The 24,865-nt window shown below is 34.9% G+C and overlaps 1 protein-coding gene across 1 annotated transcript in view; it reads left to right on the top strand.

The window, feature by feature from the left end:
* The window catches only part of TrissinR (Trissin receptor), a 66,776-nt gene that overhangs the window by 24,412 nt on the left and 17,499 nt on the right, over positions 1 to 24,865 (top strand). The window contains exons 2-3 of the mRNA XM_034969777.2: positions 13,752 to 14,030; positions 18,531 to 18,675. Of these exons, the coding sequence (XP_034825668.1) occupies positions 13,808 to 14,030; positions 18,531 to 18,675 (368 nt within the window). The 5' untranslated portion in view covers positions 13,752 to 13,807. The remainder of the gene's footprint in view (positions 1 to 13,751; positions 14,031 to 18,530; positions 18,676 to 24,865) is intronic.

The raw sequence follows: 24,865 nt of genomic DNA on the forward strand, positions 1-24,865 counted from the left end.
GCGCCCCATCGAGCGTACCGGGAATTAAAATTGACACTGTGTCAAAAAGCAATATGTTGATAGATATTCATATAAGTATGTTAGTTTACTTTTTAGGGTTCCGTACCCAAAGGGTGCCAACGGAGCCCTATTACTAAGACTTCGCTGTCCGACCGTCTGTCTGTTAGCGGGCTGTATCTCGTGAACCATAATAGGTAGAAACCTTAAATTTTCAGGTCTATTTCTATCGCCGCTATAACAAATACTATGTACTAAAAATTTTATGTATTATGTAAAAAAATTGAAATATTTTCATTTTATGTAAAAAAAAGTAAACGTATTATTTATTTCACGATGGTACGGAACCTTTCCTGTGCGAGCCCGACTCGCACTTGACCGATTTTTCTTAAATCAAGTAGGTACCTAACCTACATAGGTATCTGCGGATGTTTACTTCATAATGTCTGCAATCATCTATCTATCAAGAGTTGTTCATGCGTGAGCTTGCCAGTTGTTCTGTAAAACTCGATGGTAATAATTGTTTCCGATTATCTTTGCCAAAATGCTCTTGATGTGGTAGGTATAACTACTATTTTTGTTGGCATATCCGCTATAATCGAATTATTAAATTTTACTATCGATAAAAAAGTATATAATTATGTCAAAGATACAATATTCGATAAATAATTATAAACAATGTCAATTCTTAAAAACTATTAATTATATATTAATATTTATCATCGTCAAAAACCCTTCGCTTCCTCGCCCCAGCAGCCCATCGTCTTCACCGCCAGTGGGACAAAAAGGTATTTACCAAGGAGCCGTATTTGATCTTTTTTCGTGCGGCAGCGGAATCTGCAGCGCCGCCGCGCCGGCATCCTGCGACGTAAATTCGAAAAGGTGCAATTTTTTAACACTCCTAACTTCTGTAACACTGTAAATTATCTACAGCATGTTTAATAAATCATTATGTTCATAACATAACAAAATATAGGGTGTATAGTACTAAATAGTTCGTGTCATAGATTCTTTCGTCGGTCCTTCAAGTTTGCAGATATTTTTTACGGGTTCATTTCAGTAATTATCTGTTTGCAGGGTTGTTACACTGTAATTTTAAACAAATTCTTTAAGTCTTTAAGTCCTCATTATCTCCCACGAGTATCACGCTGCGAGGCTCATTGTTTTTTGGTACATCTACACATCGGTCATCGATCCTAACCTCGGCTTGCCAGGATGTTACAGACAATATCAGCTAGCACCTTGTTTTAAGTGAAATAAATACCTACTGGTGTAATTAATTTATGTGATCAAAGCACTGCTATAAGACATGTTTTAATGTAACATTTATTAAAACACAAACCGTTGCTGACTATTATGAAATTCAGAAGTTTTATGTACAATCGTAACGTAAATTCTAATTTTAATATTGTAGGTACTGATTTGGGACTTTTAAGCCGTAATGAGAATCCGTATTATTCAAAATTTCAAACTAGTTCTAACGAAATAGTATTCAAACTAGCATACTGAGTCGTAGCTATTATACCTAATTGTGACTATGAGTGAATAGATATTAGACAATACCTTAAACGTGCATAGCCCAAGGTAAATATTACATAAATATTAGCTGCTACAAGAGCTGATGATATTCATTTTATCGATTCTAATCTAAATTCCTCATACCTAATACTGGCTACATCGGCATTGAAGCGCTTAGTAGTACGCAAACAACCCAAATTCTAATGTGTGCTACGGCTTGCATTGTAATGTTCGTATTTATCATAGATCGTGCACAGAGGTCATCCAACATTTGGATTTACTCTCGCTCAGTTTTAAAACGGAATACCTACTTAACTATTGATTGATGCAAGTGCTAGATCTAAGAATTTATCGCAAAAATACAATTTAAAAAATGAATCGTTAGTCTGCCGCCGCCCGCGCCGGTTTGTGGAATTTCTTAAAATTCTTTCTTAGTGGGATTCTACGTTACAAAAAAATACTTGCATGCAAAATTTCGAGATCCTCGACGCATCAGTTGGTAATATTAGGTATATCAGTTAGTTTATCTTTTTATGTAACGAAAAGAGAAAAAGATTAAATCTTTTTTCTGTTTTATAAAAATGTCCAAAAACTTTTTTAAATTCCATTCCAAAATAGCCCTTGACTGCGATCTCTGCACCTGGTGGTAAGTGATGATGCAGTCTAAGATGGAAGCGGGCTAACTTGGAAGAGGTATGGCAGTTTTATTAAACCCTTTATTGGTTTCTACACGCCATAGTATCGGAATAAGGTACGGCTTAAGTCTAAGACTTTTACAAATATGTCATTCTATACGCCATTTATCTCATGCTGAAGATTGCGTGATTAGTTCGTTTATACCTACCTTCAAAACCAGTTGGATCTTACCAAAGGATTCGCCTTTATATGAAAGCGAAAATACATATTGCCAATTTGCTTTAATCCAAAACCTTCGTTTTATGTAGGTGGGTAATAATATTTTTTACCTAAGTAAGTATATAATACATAAACCTTCTTTTTGGCTTCTCCGTGTTTAAATGTAATTTGCTGTAGTAATAGGTAGGTCTAGACCTACGTGGAATTTAGTATTATTGAAATTTTCAAATTACGGCATCGCTGCAGGTACGCGGCAGCGTTTGATAAGATAATGTTACGGCAACATGGTATAACGAAGTGATTATAATGTTCCCTTTGAAGATATGGTACTGCTGTTTTAATTATAGTTCTCATTTAATTATCGTTATTAGAGCAAGATAGTCTGTCACAAATTTAAAACTGTGTACCTATGTTGTTGTTGACACTTGCGTGAAGGTTTCTGACATAGGTAGGTACCTACATTCCGTCAACATAATATTTTAACTGGTGGCGTGCGAATCGCATTGCAAAGCATCAGATTAAGATTTCCAAAAAAAACGGGGAAAAATCTTATTGTATAGGTAGTAGGTACCTGTAGATTCTTAATTTCTCTGTTTTTAGGGTTCCGTACCTCAAAAGGAAAAACGGAACCCTTATAGGATCACTTTGTTGTCTGTCTGACTGTCTGTCGGTCTGTCAAGAAACCAACAGGGTACTTCCCGTTGACCTAGAATCATGAAATTTGGCAGGTGTGCATTCTAAAATAGATTTTTATTTATTTTTATGCATCATAGTTTTGGAATTATCGTGCAAAATGTCGAAAAAATACGACTGTAGTACGAAACCCTCGTTGCGCGAGCCTGACTCGCACTTGGCCGGTTTTTTTTATAAATACTTAGTATTTACCCATAGATGGGTTCATAAAAATATGTTCTAGTTTCTAGAGTAGAGTAAGTATTTTATTTATGTGAAATGTAGAGGCAGAGAAACATGTATATGAAGAGCAAGTAAAATCACAGGTAAAATACAGACAAATGGCCCATACATTTCACGGATCCAATTCCAGAAGCCGAAATAATGTTCGCGCACTGTCCCAAATTGATTGCAGTGGTTTCCTAAATCCAGCTTTACTTATACATATATGTAGGCTCGTCAGCACCAGAAGTATGTTATTATGATCGAGATTGAAGACTAAACCACTAAAAGTAACCTTAAGTAATGGTTAACCAGATACGTCAGGATTACAACCTTTAGATTAACCGAGCCTTCGTGGGCATACTAACATCATTCTTGCACACTAAGAGAGATATCACAGACTACCCTCAACTATTAACCTACCGTCAATAATGAGTCATGATAACAACGTCTCTTATGAGACTAGGCAATGCTAACTAACACCAGCTAAGTCCCTACCTAGCGACCGGCTCCAACCATCCCCATACCGGCCCCAGACCAACCAGCTAACCTAGCACACCACACTTAGTTCAATTAACCTCAACTACAACAATCACGTTTGTCTAATACAAATTGGAACGATACAAGAAGGACTTACCGATACACAGCTAGTGAACACACACTACACAGTCACACACACTTTCACAGCACCTTTCACAACCTAGTACTGTAACCTTACGTCTTAAACCACATTAGGTCACAACAACAATTATAATAACATTACAGTACGACACACATAGTGTCTACTGAGAAGTGCCATCGGCAAGAGCCACACGAATAATATCCCGTGACACACTGCGCATCCGCATTTATAATCTCACAATGACGGTGGGGCGATGACGTGATGTTCAATGAGCAAAGTGTTTACAATTAAATGGCGGCGCGCCTACATATACTATGTATAGCAGAATGAAACGTCAGCCCATTCTCTAAACCTGAAAGCATTTAAGGCCCCATATTGCAAATGTTGCGACTTTTCGAAGCTCATTAATTTTAAAACTAATATTTGCTAGATTTTTTAGTACAAGTAAATGCTTTTATTTAGCTCGTTTTTTCTTTTATATTATGCGTATTTCACAACACAGTATCACGAAAGAATAGTCACGAATAGGTAAATATTTACATGAATGGACAGGATGATAGCTAGGATTTAGTACCTAAGTAGGTACCGATTTTGGATTCGATGTGCTAAATCAGAAACTAGGTGTGGAGATAGCAGCAATTGCCCTGGAAACGTTGCGTTGTTACATACCTAATAGATCTAAGTAACCTAATTGCGAAAAAATATCCGAGAACTAAGAGTATTTAGTATTTCAATGCTTACCCTAATGCTTACAAAGTAGATTTTTCGTTCAAGAAGACTATTACTTTGAAGTGACAAGGCTACATAAAACAGAAACCTGGTTTGCTCCTCCAAAATACAAATAATAGATACATAGTTTAATCGAGTCAAGGTCAATAAATAATAAATTAAACGAGTACGCACAAAACTGCTAATCACTATAATTTATAGGTGATGCGGAAAGAAAACCAAACGTTTTCAGATCGTTCAAAGTGTTTATATTTACAGTAACTTTATAGGTATAATCAAATGCTTTTTATGTTTAGTCATAAAATTAAAATTTATAACTATGAAACAAATTTGAAAAATTGTAAAAGTTATTTGTTAGTCTATTAGATAAAGATTGTTGGTTATACCTACCACACCAAAGTGGGTCGTCGAATTCTCAATTTAACCAAGTACAAAAGACAAGAGTTGTAGGTAATAATTTAATTTCTAAAAGTGAAGTCACAAATTCCTAAAGCGTTTAAAATTGTTCCATCACAAGCGTGTTTCAAAGTCTACACGCGTAGAAATGTCTACGCGGTATTATCTAAACGATATGTTTGTAGGCTTAGGCTTATGTTGCTACATGACACAAAATCCTCAAATAACGTGGATGTTTATGTACGAGGACAGACTTTATATCTTTATGTAGACATCCTCAGGGGACAAAGTAATCACAAAGCGAGATGAGTCGTTTTATTCTCTTCTAGATGATGCCCGCGACTTCGTCCGCGTTAACTAAGGTTTATCCTGTGAGAACTTTTATTTTCTGGGATAGAAAGCATGGGTAGGTAGATACTATGTTCATCTCCGAGATGTATGCCTATGGTCAAAATTGGTTAAATTGATGGGGTTTTAAAAATCCAGTGTAATATTGTATAAAATTCTAAGTAAAGTCAAAGTACGCTCTATATCTCAGTCTATAACCAAGGATCTTGTATTATTAATGTTAATAATATAAAATCCTTGAAGAATCCGCAGTCTTATTAAATTCACACTTCAACAACCTTTTATTTACGTTTAAGTTATCACCTACAACCAAGGTATAATCAGTGCGATTTTTTTTCTCGCGGCATTGTCTGTACTAGTATAAATAATATAATAATAGTATTAAGAGGTACTTAAAGTTTGTAAGTGTGGATGTAAAAGGTAATCTCTATCCTTTATGAGCAGTTTATCACATTCTCAACTCACCAGATTCGCAACCCAACAGATTTGCAACTCACCGGAAATAAGTATAATCAAATATAAATAAAACTAAAACAAACAAAAATACTTAAGTATATTTTATTCTGTAAGGCTGCAAAGTTGTTATTTTGTCGCGAGAGCTTGTAAGTACTGAATTCCGAGCCAGCAAAGGATGATTCTAAGGTTCAAAAATAGAATCCTGAGCGTAACGAGGAATTCAAAGAGTCGAGCGCAAATGAATTTGCAGCCGTATGAAACACTTTTCATCTAACTACTACAGCGAGGAAAACTCTAGTTGCTTGATATAAGAGGTGCCAGTACCGTGGAGGTTTCAATAAGAAGTTTCTATATTAATAATGTACAAGTTAGTCCATGAAGGAAGTTTTAATTCAAGAAGATTCCCTATATGAATATGATATGAATAAAGTTTTTTTTGGATGCGTTTAGCATTCAAATTTAAAATTCTTAGAACAGAATAAAGATTTCATAATTCAACGATATTCAATAAAGCTGAAACGGAGTAGGTTAATTTAATTTAACAAAATAAAAATAAAGTCTTCCAACGGGTCACTTAATACTTGTAATAGTAAAGACTGTAAGGCGAACCGCGTTTCTGAACGTTTCATTATGTGGTATTTTTTAATCCTTACTAATATTATAAATGCGAACTGTCTGTCTGTCTGTCTGCTAGCTTTTCACGGCCCAACCGTTTGACCGAATTTGATGAAATTTGGTACAGAGTTAGCTTATATCCCGGGGAAGGACATAGGCTACTATTTATCCCGGAAAATTAAAGAGTTCCCATGGGATTTTAAAAAACCTAAATCCACGCGAATGAAGTCGCGGGCATCATTTAGTACCACATAATGAAACGTTCAGCCAATCATAAAAGTTACAGCCAATCATAGAAGATATCTATAGATCGCAGTTCGTCACGTTCGAATGTCGAAAGTATTTTCCACGCTAGCGGTTAAAACCACAACTTTCCATGCAGATTTACTTCCCGAGCAAGTGAGATGAAAACTATATTTTTAAGCAACAATAAGCTACATTATCCCCGAAAGTTACAGTCTATAAATTATACATTTCACTGAACGAAGTCGTGAACAAAACTAATCTTCTTCTTCTGCTAAATATGTAAAAGGAAAGGCTGACTGATTGACTGGCTGATCTATCAATGCACAGCTCAAACTACTGGACGGATCAGGCTGAAATTGGGCATGCAGATAGCTATTATTTCGTACCTAAACATTCGCTAAGAAAGGATTTTTGAAAATTCTACTCCTAAAGGGGTAAAATAGGGGTTTGAAATTTGTGTATTCCACGCGGACGAAGTCGCGAGCATAAGCTAGTCATGGATAAAGTCGTTACAAAACTCGCGTGATAGATGTGTCACACTGATTGTGCTAATGCTGGTATCTACTATTCTACAGTCGAAGCTAACGTCATTAGTAGAATAATTTTAGGAAATTCTAACTAACGCTATTATCCTAATGTAATGTCAATCATAGTTTGGGCGTGATATTGTATTACACTAATACAATTCCCTTGACGTTAACAACATTTTCCTGATCACAAACTTACAAATAACTGCGATTTCGACGATGATGTAACGAAATTGCTACTAATAAATCATCTGATATTTAACCACAAACGAATTATTATAAAAAGTAACTATATTTATTTTCATTATTATTATTACTTACCGTAAAAGTATTAGCATATTATAATATTATGATTATTATAGACTAGCTGATGCCCGCGGCTTCGCCCGCGTGGATTTAGGTTTTTCAAAACCCGTGGGAACTTTTGATTTTCAGGACAAAAGTAGTGTATCTGTAATAGCCCGTCCCCAAGATGCAAGATATCTCAGTACCTAAATACATTTAAATGCATGGTTCTTTAGAAATTCCGTGGGATCACCACGATTTAAGAATGCAATTCCTTACAGCATCAGGGCTGAGGAGTTGGGTCCTCGAGTTCAAAAAGTCTTTACTTGGTAGGTACGTACAATGTACATCCAATATCAATTTATAACCGACTATTTCTAAATCCCATTAACTTTGGTGGTCAAGTCCCGTACAGCATCAGGATTCAGGAGTTGGAATCCAAATTTTTTATGGGTCAATTTCGTAAAGTTTCTCTATCGATTAAAATAAAAATTGCTCAAATCGGTTTATAAATCTCGGAGATTTCGGTGTTTATAGGTAGAAAAACACAACTCCTTTTTTAAAGTCGATTAAAAAGTAGCCTATGTTACTCCCAGGTTAATCGTCTACTTGCCTGTGAAAGTCCCTTCAAAATAGGTTCAGCCATTCCAAAGATTAGCCGTTCAAACAGACAGACAGACAAAAGTTTTAAAAACGTGTGATTTAGTTATGGTACCCACAGTTCAAATAACCATATTATGAGCTTAATTTGAGATAGGTATTTCGAAATTACAGACAGACACTTCAATTTTATTTATTAGTAAGTATAGGTAGATAGATATAGATACGTACTGTTTTTTCATTCCACTAGTAAGTAAATAGATTGGATTCAACTTGACGTGCCATAACAGATGGAAAATTGTCAGGTAGTCTACATAAAAGTACAGTTATATCCTAGGTAGGGACTAGGTGGCAGTTAGAATTATTGGAGACTGGATGATGTCCGCGACTTCGTTTGCGTGGATTTAGGTTTTTAAAAATCCTGTGGGAACTCTTTAATTTTCCGGGATAAAAAGCTGCCTATGTCCTTTCCCCGGGATGTAAGATAACTCTGTACGAAATTTCATCAAAATTGGTTTCATTGCTGGGCCGTGAAAACCTAGCAGACAGACAGACAGACACATTTTCGCATTTATAATATTAGTATGTGTGGATGTATGGTAGGTACTAAGTATTTAGATCTGCTGATATTTTCTAAAATTGAATTACTTAACAAAATAACAACAAAATAAGATAATTAATAATTGTCTTTGGTTCTTGCCAAAATGGAGAAATATTTTTCAAATCATTTTGTTACAGGTATAAGTATATTAGGTATATACCAACAGATAAGGCGTCACAAACAGGCGGAACAGCCGTAAGCGTAATTAATCATGTCATGAAAAGTTATAGGTCCTACGTATGTTTTCACGAGTTTTATGTATGCATACTCTTACTAATTGGACCATTTATTTGAATCCTATATTATATTAGAGGGAAGTTAATAAGGGAATGAAAAGTTAAAAGGTACTAAAATATTTAAAATTGTGGAATTATAAGTAAACCTAGGTGGACAGACAACATCCAACGAGTCGCCGCTGGATTCAGACGGCGCAAGACCATGGCGTGTGGGAGTCCCTACAAGAGACCTACGCCCCGCAGTGTATGTCTATCAGTCAATAATGATGGTGATGATAATCACACGCCACCGTGTTGCGCCGCCTGAATTCAACTCCCTAGGACTCGTTAAATGTTGCCTGTCCACCTAGTGAGGGGGCTGAACGCTGCAGCTGTGTCTACTCTGTGGCTGTGTACCTGAAACCCTAACAAGTAACACCTATCGATTTTTAGAACTACGTGCCCTGCCCATTATCACTTTAGCTTCGCAATCCGTTGAGCTATGTTCTGTTACGGATCTCCTTATTTGAACACGTAGAGAAACTCCATATTTTTGAGGCCTATAGCAGAGCCCATAGTTAGCAACCATATTGCGCATCTATAATAATAAAATATGTCATCACGGGCAACATGCCAGTGTTATACCAGTGACAGTATATGGATATACCTACGTTTTTCCCAATCAATCCAAACGTTGTACCTACCTATTCTGTTAAAAAAATGTTTCTGTCTTTGAGAAATTTGTTTCGTAAAACTTGTGAAATCTATCTTCGGTTCCATTTGATTAATGTCTTATTCTAATATCGAGTCGAAGTCCCGAAGGTAATTTATAGGGGTCGGATTTATTGGAAAATTTCATTTATTCGTTGACGTAATATTGATTGAGCTCTCGTACGTAAATTTCTGAGCTGTTGACTTCAAACGATAAAAAACTTCATTCAATTTTCCGATGTAGCTATGTATGTGTGCAATTTATATTAAAATATACTTTATACGCTCAGTTTATCATAACAGGCATACCTACCAACTTCAATAGTAAGGCTCAAAGCGGTCTTTATAAAGACATTTTCCTCCAGTCTTAAAATATATTTTTCTCTATGCAGGATGAATTCGTAATTCGTAAGAATGAAATAGCTTTTAATAATATAATTTTCCTTATTCACTTAGGCAGTACTATGAAATCTACTTACATGTTTATAGAGTTTATTATTAGGTATCTCTATCATTGGAAGATAGTAAAAAGTTTGCCTCGTAACACGTAAACTACAGCTGTAGGTAACAATTGAGATGAAACTTTCGCAGTTCTAATGCAAAGTGAAAATGCAAATGCAAAGCGTGTAGGTAAGGTAGGTAGTAGGTACAGTACGCAGCAGAAAATAATGTACATCGACCTTTAGAAAGAGACAGCGGTTCTGTAGAGCATTGTCTCTGTTGTAGAGATCGATAAAACGTCACATAGGTATGAGTGACAGAGACAAAGCTCTACAAAACCAAAATCTCATTCTATGGGTCGATGTTCATTATTTTCTGCCGCGTACACCTAGGTATTAGTAGGTAGGTTGATTGAATGTTTCCATCTGAACAGATTACAAGTAGGTATCTTTCACAGTTTATTAGCCAACCCAAACTGTTACTGAGCTTGCAACTTGTTCAGATTATTACCGGGTAAGTAAAATTGCTGTAAATTAATTGCATAATTTCAAGGGTAGGATTAGGCTAATATCATCCAGGATTTAGAGAGCAATCATAGGAATTAAAGATTAAAGAAAGGTTACATCTTTTTATCGTGCGGTAATATTATAGATTATAATATTCATTTAAATAGTAACATTACAATACACAAGTTTATTATCTGTGGTATCTAGGAATGTTCCATTTTCATAATAAATTGGTTGTACTTTTTTAAAATAATTCATTCGCATGAAATGAGTACCTATTAATTTAAGTAATTATGGTTTTGAAACTTCCTGGTCAATGAATATTTTATACTGTTTCCGTTCGAAACCATAGATTATAAATATTAATTAACACTGCATTGTAATAATAGACGAGTAATACGACTGCAACTCGTTAGATGTGCTTTTCGTGTGCTCGACATATTATTATGCTTTTCGTACACTACTTTAGTGAAAACTCACATAGAATTTTTTAATAAATCGACTGGTCTATAACGGTTAACAGTTAACTCATAAATAACGCTAAAATAAATTCCAATTAGTTAAATAGGCACTAAAAGTTCACTACTAACTACATAATATGTAAGTAGGTTTTAGTTAAGTAGGTACATTTGAAATGATTGATACAATAAAGAATGGGGTTCTTATGAATTACTCATAGATATAAAAACTCCGTTTTAGGGCAAAGCAAGTATTTACAACGCGTATTTAAACATGATTAGGTAGTCAAAATTATTATCATAACGGGTATAATATGCCTGCAAAGAAATATAAATGAAATAGCTATTTTCTGAATCTGAAAGATGGAGACGGAAAGCTCAAGCATGCGGAATTATGTTATTTTGATACACACAGACACAGGCTTATTTATTTTGGAACAGAATAAAGTCATAAACTTAATATTATTACGTACTACCGGTACCGATAGGTATAATTATTGAACTAATATTATTTGAGTTTGAATTGAAGTCCGTTGAACATTTTACAATTTAAGTAAGTAATTTCAATTTGTAACTATGTTGCCACTAAATTCCAAACTAGTTTATAAAATTTCACGAGAAAAGTTTACAAATACTGTAATATTCTCATAACTTAGGCGAATCCCTACAGTATCAGAATGGAGGTGTTAGGACTAGTTAAAAAAACCACTCAAATCGCTTCTGATGCAAAATAAAAAAATACGCATCCCACTGAAAACCTTTCCGAAAGTCGGTGAAAAATCCCATGGGAACCTTTTAATTTCCGGGACACAAGTATCCTATGTCCGTCCCCAGGATGTACTATCTCTGTGCTAAGCTGCCAAATCGGTTTAGTAGTAGAACCGTGAAAACGTAACAAACTGATGGACAAACAGAGTTACTTACGCATTTTTAATATTAAATCTAGGTTAGTAATTATCGATTTATTAGGCTTCTGAGGTTAACTTATACTAGATGATGCCCACGATTTTGTCCGAATGGATTTAGGTTTTTAAAAATCTCATGAGAACCCTTTGATTTTCCGGGACGTTTCCGGGATAAAATGTAGCCTAAGTGTTTTCAGGATATGAGATATCTCCATTCTAAACAGGCAGTTTAATTCATTGTGGCATGCAAGAGTAACAAACATTAAAAACATCCAAACTTTCACATTTAGATACTAATATTTTTAGGAATTTATTTCCTGGGTGGGTCAAAAACAATTTTGATTATACTTGCTGGCTGTTGCCGCATTTATGCAGGGGCAGAAATAAGTTCAACTATCATAAATTTCAATTTAAGTCTTACTAAAACTTAATAAACTTAACTTTTCCGTAGAACTAACATTTTGCCAGTCAACATGTGGCTCTAAAGTAGGCTCGTAAATTAAGAAAAATGGATTTTGCAAGGCAAACTTTTATAAATCTTTAACATTTTATATATCAACCTAAATGATGAACGCGACTTAATCCGCATGGATTTAGGTTTTTAAAAATCCCATAGGAGCTTTTTGATTTTCCAAGATAAAAATGAGTTGACCTACTTTCATCTCCGGGTTGAAAGCTGTCTCTTTACTAAGTTTTGTCAAAGTCATTTAAAGGGATGGGGCTGAAAAGCTAACAGACAGACAGACCAGACTCACTTAGCAATAATTATAATATGACTTAGTATGAAATACGTAATATATAAATAAATTGAATAAAAACTGGCAACTTGTATTCGAAGAGTTTGTTATTGTTCAGTTATTTTAGTTTTTACCAAAACACTTAAATATTCCAATATTATTACCGACTATCTAAAAGTTTTTCAAGGGGATAACAATGCAAGCGCGTAATATTTCTAATATCATCTGTTAAAATCTTTCATAGATTAAAGATAAAAATAATATTATGCTAAAATTATATTCATTAATTTATATCAATAATTGTTTCTATTGTTTGTGCATAAGAATATTTCAGCTAGCAGCTTTGTTTAAGAGGATTTCAAAAACACTGGAATATAGAAATACAATACCACATCCAGCATATTTTAAGACAAGAGATTTTATGAGGGGAGGGGATTTTACGCTATTCATGTAAATTTGTGATGGGGGAATAAACATAACTGTGTCGTATACATTTTTATTGGTACCAATACCAATTAGATAAAACGAATGGCATGGTGTTTATCTTCTTCTTTGTTTTCGCATATTTTCATTTTGCAGGGTCTCCTTGGTATCATGGATACATTATATTTTATATGAAATATTATTTGCTTAATATGTATCTCACCAAAAAGTGTCAATTCCAAGCATCGATACATGATTAGGCCCATGTATAGACGTTAAAGATAAGCTTATTCCGTAATAAATGCACATCGATTTATATAAATGCATCAATGAAAATATCCATTTTATATAATTCTGCCTCTTTTTATGTTTTTCCAATTTAATTACCCACGATCGATGGCGATATTTTTTATCAACTAAACCATCAAGCACACCAATCTAAACGTGATTCGTTCGTTCGTCTCACTGTCAACTAAATAAATCTAATTTTGCAAATGAAATTGATTTTATGAGGCTTTTTTTTAATTTATGAGGGCGTATCTATATGAATAGCTACATCGATGATTCTAAGTCCTGAAAATCATGTAGGTATGTAGCTAATAGGTACCTAATTATTACACCCGTCCAATTTTTTCCCGTGGAGATAACGTAAATTTTCTTTTACAGATGGACGAGTCAAAATTAAGTAAGCAGTTGCAGAGATAATTCATAAATCCGAAATTATGTACCATATGAAACTATTCATCGAATCTAATTTCGTTATCCACAATGCTTTGGTGGTTGCCAACAAGACGGATATCAAGGTTATTGATAACACGACTTACACATCGAAAAGAAATGAAAGCCCATATTCTATGGAGGAAGATGAGTTTATATTCGACAGAACAGATGTTAGGGCTATATTTATCACGCTCTACACAATTGTGTTCTGTTGTTGCTTCTTTGGTAAGTTATTTGGTTACCTCGTTTACATAATTTGTATATATTTAAAACTAGATTATCCTTGTTTTTTAATATTCGATTTTAATGTTTTCATTAAATATTCATAAATTTGACGTTTATTTAAAATGATGTCAAATAGAGAGAGAGAGAGAGAGAGCCAAGCATTGCCAGACACTTAGTGTCGTGGCAACGCCCTGCCAGACACTCACTTTAAGGGTGTCTAGCAGGGAGTTGCTATGATACTAAGTGTCTGGCAATGCATGACGTGATTTCTAATACCATTCTACCTAAATAAATAAAAAATATATACTTTGACGTAAGATTTTTTACACCTTTATTTCCTGTTATCGCTCAAAGACACTATCATTCAAAGAAACGTTCCACCCATTGTTGGGGACAATACGCAGAGAAACTTTCAGCTTTTATAAAATAACGAAGGTCTGGCACGCGCTGGCTCTTAGTCCATAATTCCTAACCGTTACTAACTTTATAGACTTAAGTTAGTTGTTAATAAAATTTCCGACATTTTGCATAGAATAATAATGATGGCATAGTTAAAACATCTGAAAGTATTTCATTTACAGCCGGTAATCACGAATACACGTTGCCTAGAGTATAAAGGTTAAATTGGCAAAATTTAAGAAATATTGATAGCAATATCCGGATATCTGCTAGTTTTTAAAGCAATAATGGGAAATTATTAAAATTGGAGTCGAGTTATTAAGCAGGATACGAAGGTTTTGCAGATTTTATGAATTCGCTAAAGTTGCAGCTTGCCGTTGAATCAAGGATATTGAATTATAACTGAAATATGTTTTTGAACGTATTTCGTTGATTAATATTATGTTATCGTAGTACGCACACATTGAGATTTATTGAGTTTATTCAAAGTATTTTAGCTAGATCCATCTTTATTATGTTGCGGCTATTAAGGCAATTAATCTGAGTTAAAGTGTTAAGGAAATTAAAATCTCGAGAACTAACTTCTTCTAAAGGAAAGGAGCTTGTACTATAACTTTAAATAACGAGGTACCTACTCGTTGCTACAACTACAAAGCTTCATTTTCTTTAAGAAGTTTTATATCAGTTCTTCTGTTATAAATTTGTATGGCTACTAAACTACTTTATAGTCCATACGACATGATAGTTTTATCCTCTAGACATTTATATTACTAAAGTTGTAGACCGACGCGATCGTTGTATAAACGGGACAAGCCTTACTGCTGGCAAATTGAGCAATAAATGACCTGAAAATTGAGCAAGTTGTCAGTTCATTCATATATTATGTGAAAATATAACGCTGTACCTACGTGTAAATTGTTGATATATAGCTATACTTTTCTGTCTTTCACATTCACTGTTCTAATTCATTATTACACCATGTTTACCAAAGTATAAAGCCTGTATTCTACAATGTAATCTGCATTGTTACCAGTTTTTGTTTACAGCAGCTACTATCACAATTTGTTAGCTGCTGTACACTAAAATTGTAAAATATTGGCTTTTATTATAAACACAAGCGACAGAAAAAATATCTCTGACACAATGACAAAACAAGTTCATAGTTAAACATGTTATTCACAGGTTTTTTTACGACTAAGTTTTGTTTGTTGGTATTTGCCGGGCCAGCGGATAGCCTAGCAGAATTTTTTGAATGTCAGAAGCGCGCGATGGCGGTTACAGGGAGGTTGAGCCACTATAATTTAGTACCCACTTCAAAAAGTAACTCCGTGTTTGGTTAGGGATTTACCGCATTACAGGTGGAAACACAAAACTACGAATTTATTGCAAAGTGGCGAGCTCGTAAAATCGCACGTAGAGTCGCTAAAAATTATCTTCAACTACGATACGAGTAACATTTTGAAAATGAAATAAATTAAACTTTTATAGCCAATTTCTGTATAGCTGCACGAAAAAGCAATAACTCAAATTGGGTTAGTTTCCAATTGTAACCTACCTATAAAATAGAATTAATGATCAATCGAACAACTAAACGACTATTACGTTCACAGCTGGTGGAGCATTTATATCTGCACTCTGTCTACTCTAGCTAGTACGGCTCGCCACTTAAACTATAGTGTGATTTATTATTTGCTCTAGAGATGAAAATTTTCATAAAGATAATAGGAAATCGATTACGGTTGCCTTTGACCCCAAATCTAAAACATTAAACATAATATATTCATAAACCTTTAATAATTATATAAAATAATAAGGTTTCATAAATATTTAACATAGGTCTCAAAATAATACTATTAGGTAGATCTACTTAGTGGTGGTCTACGTTATGGAGAAAATCTACATGTAAATAATAAGTAACCTACCTGAAGTTTCTAGAACCAGCAGTAGCTCTAGGTTAATAATATTATGTTAGTCGATTTATTATTTTATAAATTTTATTTCATTATTTATTATTTATTATTTTATTTACACCCTCAGCTACCCTATTTTGTATACCTACTCGTAAAAGTAAGTCCGTTTATCTATCCCGGACGGAGTTTGTACTAATTTGTAAATTATTTTTTAGTCTGACATAGAAATGTGGACATTATTTCATTTCCGAGTACAAAATACGCAATAGAAAATAATGTACATTAACCTTTAGAAAGAGATAGCGGTTTTGTAGAGCATTCTCTGTCGTTGCGACCGACAAAACGTCACAGTAGGTAGGCAAATTATTTTCTGCCGCGTACTGTACACTCTATAGTGTGGCTGTTTTAGATTAGATAAACTGAATAAGCCATTAATTTATTTATGCATATCACTTTTGACGTGTCAATATGCACCTATAAATCATGTTATCATCAATATAATTATGAGTATCACACAATATCGGCACATCGGTTTGTTGGTTTATTACATTTCCATCAAGGGCAGTCGTTATTAATTAAACCGCACACACATTTTTATCTACGCGAATTTTAATATATTATTACGATTTACGAGCTTGCTGCGCGGGATATGGATGTCGGTAATGGATGTCATGCACCGCAATGCAAATCTCGTTAGCGAAATAATGAACGTCAAATATCTGGTCATCAGCTCCTGTTTGCATAAATTTCAATATTGGCCGAACGCACCCCAGTCGGTCCTCCCCCGAATGAGGGTTGCCAATGTGACAATTTTACTGTCGCGATCCATTTCAAAAAAACCAAATCGTTCTAATTCAGGAAAGTTGACACGATAAAATGCGAGAAAGAAAAGGCAATTAGAATATTCGTATTGGTCGTTAATTTTATGTTTTGTAATAGGACCTTGAATTTTTTCAAACCAATCAGTTAACTACAGTTTAGCCACGACGTGAATCCATACAGTGAAACTATCCCTTTATGAATGTTTGCGGATGTGCCAGCTTTACGGCCGTAGCACATAGATAGACACCTAGATAGATCCACCACTAAGACAAATAAAATTAAAGTTTGTTCTGTCGACTTCTGCTGATCAGTACCTATAGTCCCTCCCCCGACTCGCCCATCTTTTCACCTCGCAAGACTTCTTATCTGGACTCTAGAACTCTAGACATCTCCGTCGACATTACGTCGTATTCCTTTACAGCCACGATTATAGCAAGATTTGTAGATTTTTCAAAGTTTGTAGTGAAAAATTATTTAATACCTATTACCTACCTATTTGCTCTAAAAAGATGTTTACACTTCAAAAAACTACACTTCAAAAGATGATATGTCCTCTTTATTCAGTAATCTGCTCATTGTTTTCCAAAAACTGCTTGTTTGGCAATAGCTGATAACCCTATCTGTTCTTTCGTCTTCTCTCGCTATGGGCTGCACATACCTACCTATTATACCAGGCGAACTAGAAACTCGTATATATCTACTTAGGTGTTGATTTGGTTAACTGCATACGAGGCTAAATACAAAATTTGTTGAACAGTAACTAATAATTTATGAATGCTGATATGTCACTAACCTACCTAATGTGCTACTCTGTTTTGTAGTACCTACCTATTCAGTTAAAACTGTTATCATGTTACGCTGTTATCGATAATCTAGACAAGTACCTAGATTGTCAAAGGTTTCCAAAAACATCATCATCATCATCATCATCATCATCAACCAATAGACGTCCACTTCTGGACATAGGTCTCTTGTAGGGACTTCCACACGCCACGGTCTTGTGCCGCCTGGATCCAGCGGCTCCCTGCGACTCGCCTGATGTCGTCTGTCCACCTAGTGGGGGGTCTTCCAACGCTGCGTCTTCCGGTGCGAGGTCGCCATTCCAGCACCTTGGGACCCCAACGTCTATCGGTTGTACGCACTATGTGCCCTGCCCATGAACATGTCCAAAAACATGTCTTTATTATTCTAAAATTGATTTTTAATTATTTTTATGCGTAACAGTTTTTGATTTATTGTGCAAAATACCCGAGTACGGAACCCTCGGCGCGCGAGTTTGAATCGCACTTGACCGGTTTTTTTATATAAAACCCCTCTATATCTCCTTTAAAATGTTTTCTTAGTTATGAATATCGGTCTTACTTTTCAGGAAATCTGCTCGTCATCCTCGTGGTGACTCTGTCGCGACGGCTACGCTCCATCACCAACTTTTTTCTCGCAAACTTAGCGGTGGCCGATTTATGCGTTGGAGTGTTTTGCGTTTTTCAAAATTTAACCATCTATCTTATTCCGAGGTAAGTAAATTAGACATAAGATTATAGGTAGGTATAAGAGAAAATAATGGGAATCTCTAATGAAGTTTATTAACATAGGTGACAAAATCACAATCCACGTTTGTCTGTTTATTCGTATTTAGCTTTACTTATGATTGGATTTCACGTTTTACGAGGAAAGTTTACCTATAATACATACCTACCTACACCAAGCCAAGGGCAAGTCATCTAGTACCCAATATTATAAATAGTTTAGTAATTTTGGTACCTTCAAAATAAGAGTGAATATAGCTAGGCACCTTCTGGGCAGGCATGCTCCCACCTTGCTACATCATCACCTTGGTGTGATTGCAGTCAAGCGCAAGCCAATATACCTATGTATAAAAAATAAATTAATAAAATTTTCGAGTACTTAAACCAAACAAGATATGCCTATAAGAAAGTACTAAGATTAATGTTATAAAAATTCTTCTACTTCGCTACATAACAAAAGGCATCTGGATGAATAGCTACGAGTAGTTTTGAAAGTGTTCACGCAAACGGAAACGGGAATGTTTTACAAAAATGGGATATTTCAGTCAAAGACAAACGAATTGGCACGGACGACAACTCATTAGTTACATAGGTAAGTACTTGTAATCGCTTAAGCCACAGAATGTATAACATTAGGTAGGTACTACTTAAGATCCCTATTCACCCAATCTTTCGATGAGCTTTCCGTCCACAACCATTCTGTGAATTTGAACTGTTTAGACGAGTGGTTTTTTTAGGAAAATTCAATGATACTTAATGAAAATGAAAATGAAAATGAAAATCTTTTTTATTCGTATAAACTTTTACAAGTGTTTACGAATAGTCGGATGCATCTACCACTGGTTCGGAATGCCTTTCCTGCCGATAGTTAATTCACCTAACTAGTCAAGACTCGCTATCATCGCTAACCTATGTCGGCTTCATTGGTTCTGTTTTGATCGCGAGAAGAAATTTCAAGCATAGCATTCTCCATCGCCCGCTGAATGACTCTGTGCTTTTTTATGAGACACATAGATAGCGACCACGTCTCGGATATGGCGCGCGTCTGCGATGAATGATCTTAGTTATTACAAGCATAACTCCGCGTTTGATATCCTCAGGCGACCTCTTATATTTCACGAGTAAACTAAAGAAATACTCAGGCCTTGTCTCGGTAGTTAAACGCGTCTAGTCTGTCATATAATATGCCTAAGTAGATCTAGTTATTGAAAAAGCAAACAAGATGTGGGACAGACATGGTTTGAACTTTGAAGTCAAGGTAGGCATTCAGGTAGGAACCTATTTACTACTAGGTCACAATGAAAAATAAGCACTGAGTTATTAATCACTAGGGGAACTATAGGGCTGCATTTTTGTTTCTATGACTGGTATGACCGGTCTGGCTGGTAGGTACGTCACTGTAGGTAGGTAACTTTTCACATAAACACGTATAGAAGTTACCCGCGTCCGTCCCAGCGTAGTATGTTCTTAAGTTAGATGTTTTACTTGTATTTCGGTTTCTTTGTTAGTTCTATAGACAGTAGAATCCGTTGCTATCCGGCGTTAGGAGGCTCTGCCTGGCGTTATACCTAAATAGGTTATGTTAATTGTTATGTTAATGCTAACTAAGTTAAGCTAGTAATAAGTACCAAGATATAGGTTAAGTGATTTATTCTTACTAATACACAGTACCTATGGATTGTATGTCTGAGATACCTAAATATCTAATTACTTATTTATTTTTAGGGTTCCGTACCTCAAAAGGAAAAACGGAACCCTTATAGGATCACTTTGTTGTCTGTCTGTCTGTCAAGAAACCTACATGGTACTTCCCGTTGACCTAGAATCTTGAAATTTGGCATATAGGTAGATCTTATAGCTGACATTTGGGAAAAATTTTAAAACCGTGAATTTAGGGTTAGATTACACAAAAAAAAATTAAATTGTGGTCATGAACTAATAATTAGTATTTTCAACTTTCGAAGTGAGATAACTATATCAAGTGGGGTATCATATGAAAGGTCTTCACCTGTACATTCTAAAACAGATTTTTTATTTATTTTTATGCATCATAGTTTTTGAATTATCGTGCAAAATGTCGAAAAAATACGACAGTAGTACGGAACCCTTATTGCGCGAGCCTGACTCGCACTTGGCCGGTTTTTATTTAATATCTTTGTTCATTAGCTGTAAGAATATTTAAGCATCAACCAGCACGTCACACGCCACACGTCAGCAGTCACGTTACGCGATTTGTTAAGTTTTGGTAGGTAGATAACTTAGTGAAATTCAATTATAAGTAGAAATCAACAAAGGGTAAGTATGGGTTTAATAAAAACTGCCATACAACTTCCAGGTTAGCCCGCTTCCATCTTAGACTGCATCATCATTTACCACCCAGGTGAGATTGTAATCAAGGGCTAGCTTGTATCTGTATTTCGTATACTTATCTTGTATTAAAAAAAGCCTATCAAAAGGTGAACATTTAAAATCTCTTTTAAATAGTCAAATATAGTTGGTAAAGACGTTATATGTACCTACCTCCCTACCTACCGGATTATATCTTCTGTGCTACCGGCAGCACCGTGTCGCAATGTCCTCGGCGATAAATTTAGAATTTATAGTTTTGTAGAAATTATTACCTAAGCTAATTAATAAAACATATCTTTAGAATACAAAATTTCTCTAAGCGTTTGTGACGCTAAAGTATTTTAAGTAGAAAGTGTAGAAACGCAACGGTTAAACGATACCTACTTGAGACCACGCAACATACAAATAAACTTGGCAAACAACGCTACGCTTACAAGAGCTTTGTGTTATAAACGTAGAATGTTTTCTTTAGAACTAAAAATAACTATTCAAAATTTTTATTCAATCTTGTCTTATTTAAAACCAAAGAGCCACAAAAGACTAATGTAACTAATTAATTGGCGGTTTTTACTTAATATTAGGTAAGTAACTACCTAACGAAACTTCAAAGATCTAAATTGGATACGCCATTAGAACAGCTTTATTATCTCAGATGAAAAGAAATTGGAACAAACTACTTATTATGAATATTCTCCAATAGATAAGTAATTGTAACACGACTACAATTTTTAGGGTTCCGTAGTTAACAAGGAACCCTCTATAGTTTCGCCATGTCCGTCCGTCTGTCCGTCCGTCCGTCCTCGCTTAATCTCAGAGACTATTAGTGCTAGAAATCTGTAATTTGGCATGGGTATAAAATTGTGATAAATATTTTTTTAGGGTAGCTCCCCTACATGTAAAGTGGGGATGATTTATTTTTTCTCGTCTACCCCCTAGTGTGGGGTATCGTTGAATAGGTCTTTTAAAAATACTGTGTGTAATCATTTTTCGATTTTTAGATCCGTTTGTAAAATATGATGTTTTAAAGTGCTAATTTTTATTAGAGTCAAGTTGTGGGCTTTATCAGCCAAATTCACAGCAGTAGTAATCAATTTTAAAGGCTAAGTAGGGTTCACAGGTTAAGGAGTTATATCTGTTTTTCAAGGTTAATAATTATTGTACGTAGATATTTTGTTTTGCATATTAAAGTACCTATATTATAGTTTTATTGTATCTATTGGATTTACAAAAAACGAAACCCTTATAGATTCGTCATGTCTGTCTGTCCGTCCGAAACTATAAGAGCTATACCTACTGTTGAAACTTGGTAAGTAGATGTATTTTGTGAACCGCATTAAGATTATCACACAAAAATAGAAAAAAAAAACCCGATCAAGTGGGAGTCAGGCTCGCGCAACGAGGGTTCCGTACAGTCGTATTTTTTCAACATTTTGCATGATAATTAAAAACTATGATGTATAAAAATAAATAAAAATCTGTTTTACAATGTACAGGTGACGACCTTTCATTTATGATACCCCACTTGATATAGTTATCTTACTTCGAAAATTGGAAATACTAATTATTAGTTTATGACCACAATTTAATTTTTTTTGTGGTTTTCAGAGTTTTCCCCGAATGTCAGCTATAAGACCTACCTACCTGGAAAATTTCATGATTCTAGGTCAACGGGAAGTACCTACCTACCCTGTAGGTTTCTTGACAGACCGACAGACAGACAGACAGACAGACAGACAGACAGACAGACAGACAGCCAGACAGCCATACAGACAGACAGAGACATACAGACAACAAAGTGATCCTATAAGGGTTCCGTTTTTCCTTTAGGGGTACGGAACCCTAAAAATTTCTTTTATCATTTTTTCTAAACTGAATAGTTTACGTGAGAGATACTTACTTCCAAAGTGGTAAAATGTATGTGTCCCCCCCCCTGTAACTACTAAAATAAGAGAATGATAAAACTAAAGAAAATATATGATATACCTACCTACATTACCATGCCAACTTCCACCGAAAATTGGTTTGAACGAGATCTAGCAAGTAGTTTTTGATTTATCGTGCAAAATGTCGAAAAAATACGATTGTAGTACGGAACCCTCTGTGCGCGAGTCTGATTCGCACTTGGCCGGTTTTTTTTCTTTTTGGTATCGCATCGAGTGGGGCGTTAAATGAAAGAAGAGAAAATTTGAGTTCATAAATATAAATATACTACAATATTAAAATATCCCAAGTGCCAGAAAAAAATTACTTTAATATTTTAGCGTTTATTAAGACGATTGTAGCCGGGTTTTAGTTGTCAACTTTATGATAATCTGTTTACGTAGTAAGCAGAACCACCAACCAACATAAGTTGAAAATGTTTCATGGATTCAATCACTACGTACCTATCATAATATTATTGTTTCAAAGTAAACACAGACTAGTAGGCTTAGTGGTTCTGAATAACTTTAAACCTTGCCCAAACCTTAATAAAATGAGTTGCTCTTCTCAATAAAATAAACAATCTAAAAGAAAAATTTAAAAGTTCTGTCAATATCAAGAGAATAAAAGTAAGTAAGTAGGTACTCAAAGAAAATGTTTCTGAAGTTTTCGTATTCTTATACAAATCTTACAAATACACCAACTCTTCAAAAGCTATTTTATTCGAAAATACCCAAGCGGGCGCGCGGGTCCACTTCTTTCGTAGTTTCTATTAAATATTCCCCCTTTTTGCTTTCTACTAACTATAAAAGGCGACTTACTGATATGTAGTTAATTTGAGTCTTATGAACCAAGTTATATAGCATCGAATTCTCTATCTAAAATAATAATATTAATGTAGTGAGAGTTTCTTGCTTTGCTCTCCTACATTAGAGATAACTAAGCGAAAACACTTTTAAGTACTTATACCCATAAAATGCTTCATCCATTTAACTTTTACCTACTACTTCTTTGAAAATGAATTTAAATATTTTTGAGCATTTGTTATTGGCTAAAATGATCGTATAAAATTATATCTTCTATGGTTTTCAACAAACTAATGTTTTCATAGCTGAATTGCCCGCGGCTTAGATAAATTTATATAGCTTCAATAACTCAACGGTTAAAGGACTGGACTGGCCTGCCCACTGCCACTTCAGCTTGCTAAAAGTTGGGGATACGTCAGTGACCTTGGTTCTCCTGCGGATCTCCTCATTTCGGATCTTTTCCCTCAGGGAAACTACTAACAAAGCCCTCTCCATAGCTCGCTGAGTGACTTTGACTTTGTGAAAAAAACCGTTTGTCAGTGTCCAGATTATAGATACCTACCGTAAACCAGAAGTCTATCTACCTATACTTTATCTATTAATGCAAACTCAAATAAAATACGGTAAGTGCTTGAAAACAGACACGCGGTGGGGTCACCTTTAATATTAAGGGATGGTCTGCTTTATGTATGCGTTTTAAATAACAGAGTTTTATGAAAAATCAATCCTCCATTAGTCACATATTTACTACTGCATAGACTAATAATAGTAATCAAATAACATATTATATTTTAGCACATTTTACACCACTGTTGTAAGTAGTCATAACTACTTAAAACAGTGGAGTAAAATGTGCTAAAATTCAAAAGATCGAGGTAGTTTCAGATTGCAGCCGCTACTTACTCATTTTTTTCATGATGAAAATCCATCATGGATACCACGGCCACGGAGGAGCTGGGTATAGTAGGAAGTAGGTACAAGGAAAGGGAGAATATTAATTACGTCAACATGGCTAGTGTCCTTTTCTTTTGAAATGCACTGCTGCTTACAGCAGCATCAAAATGGCGAAAATCAAGTTGCTTCAGACAACAGATCGGCAATCC

The sequence above is a fragment of the Maniola hyperantus genome, chromosome 1, assembly GCF_902806685.2.
Source record: "Maniola hyperantus chromosome 1, iAphHyp1.2, whole genome shotgun sequence".
NCBI lineage: Eukaryota > Metazoa > Arthropoda > Insecta > Lepidoptera > Nymphalidae > Maniola > Maniola hyperantus.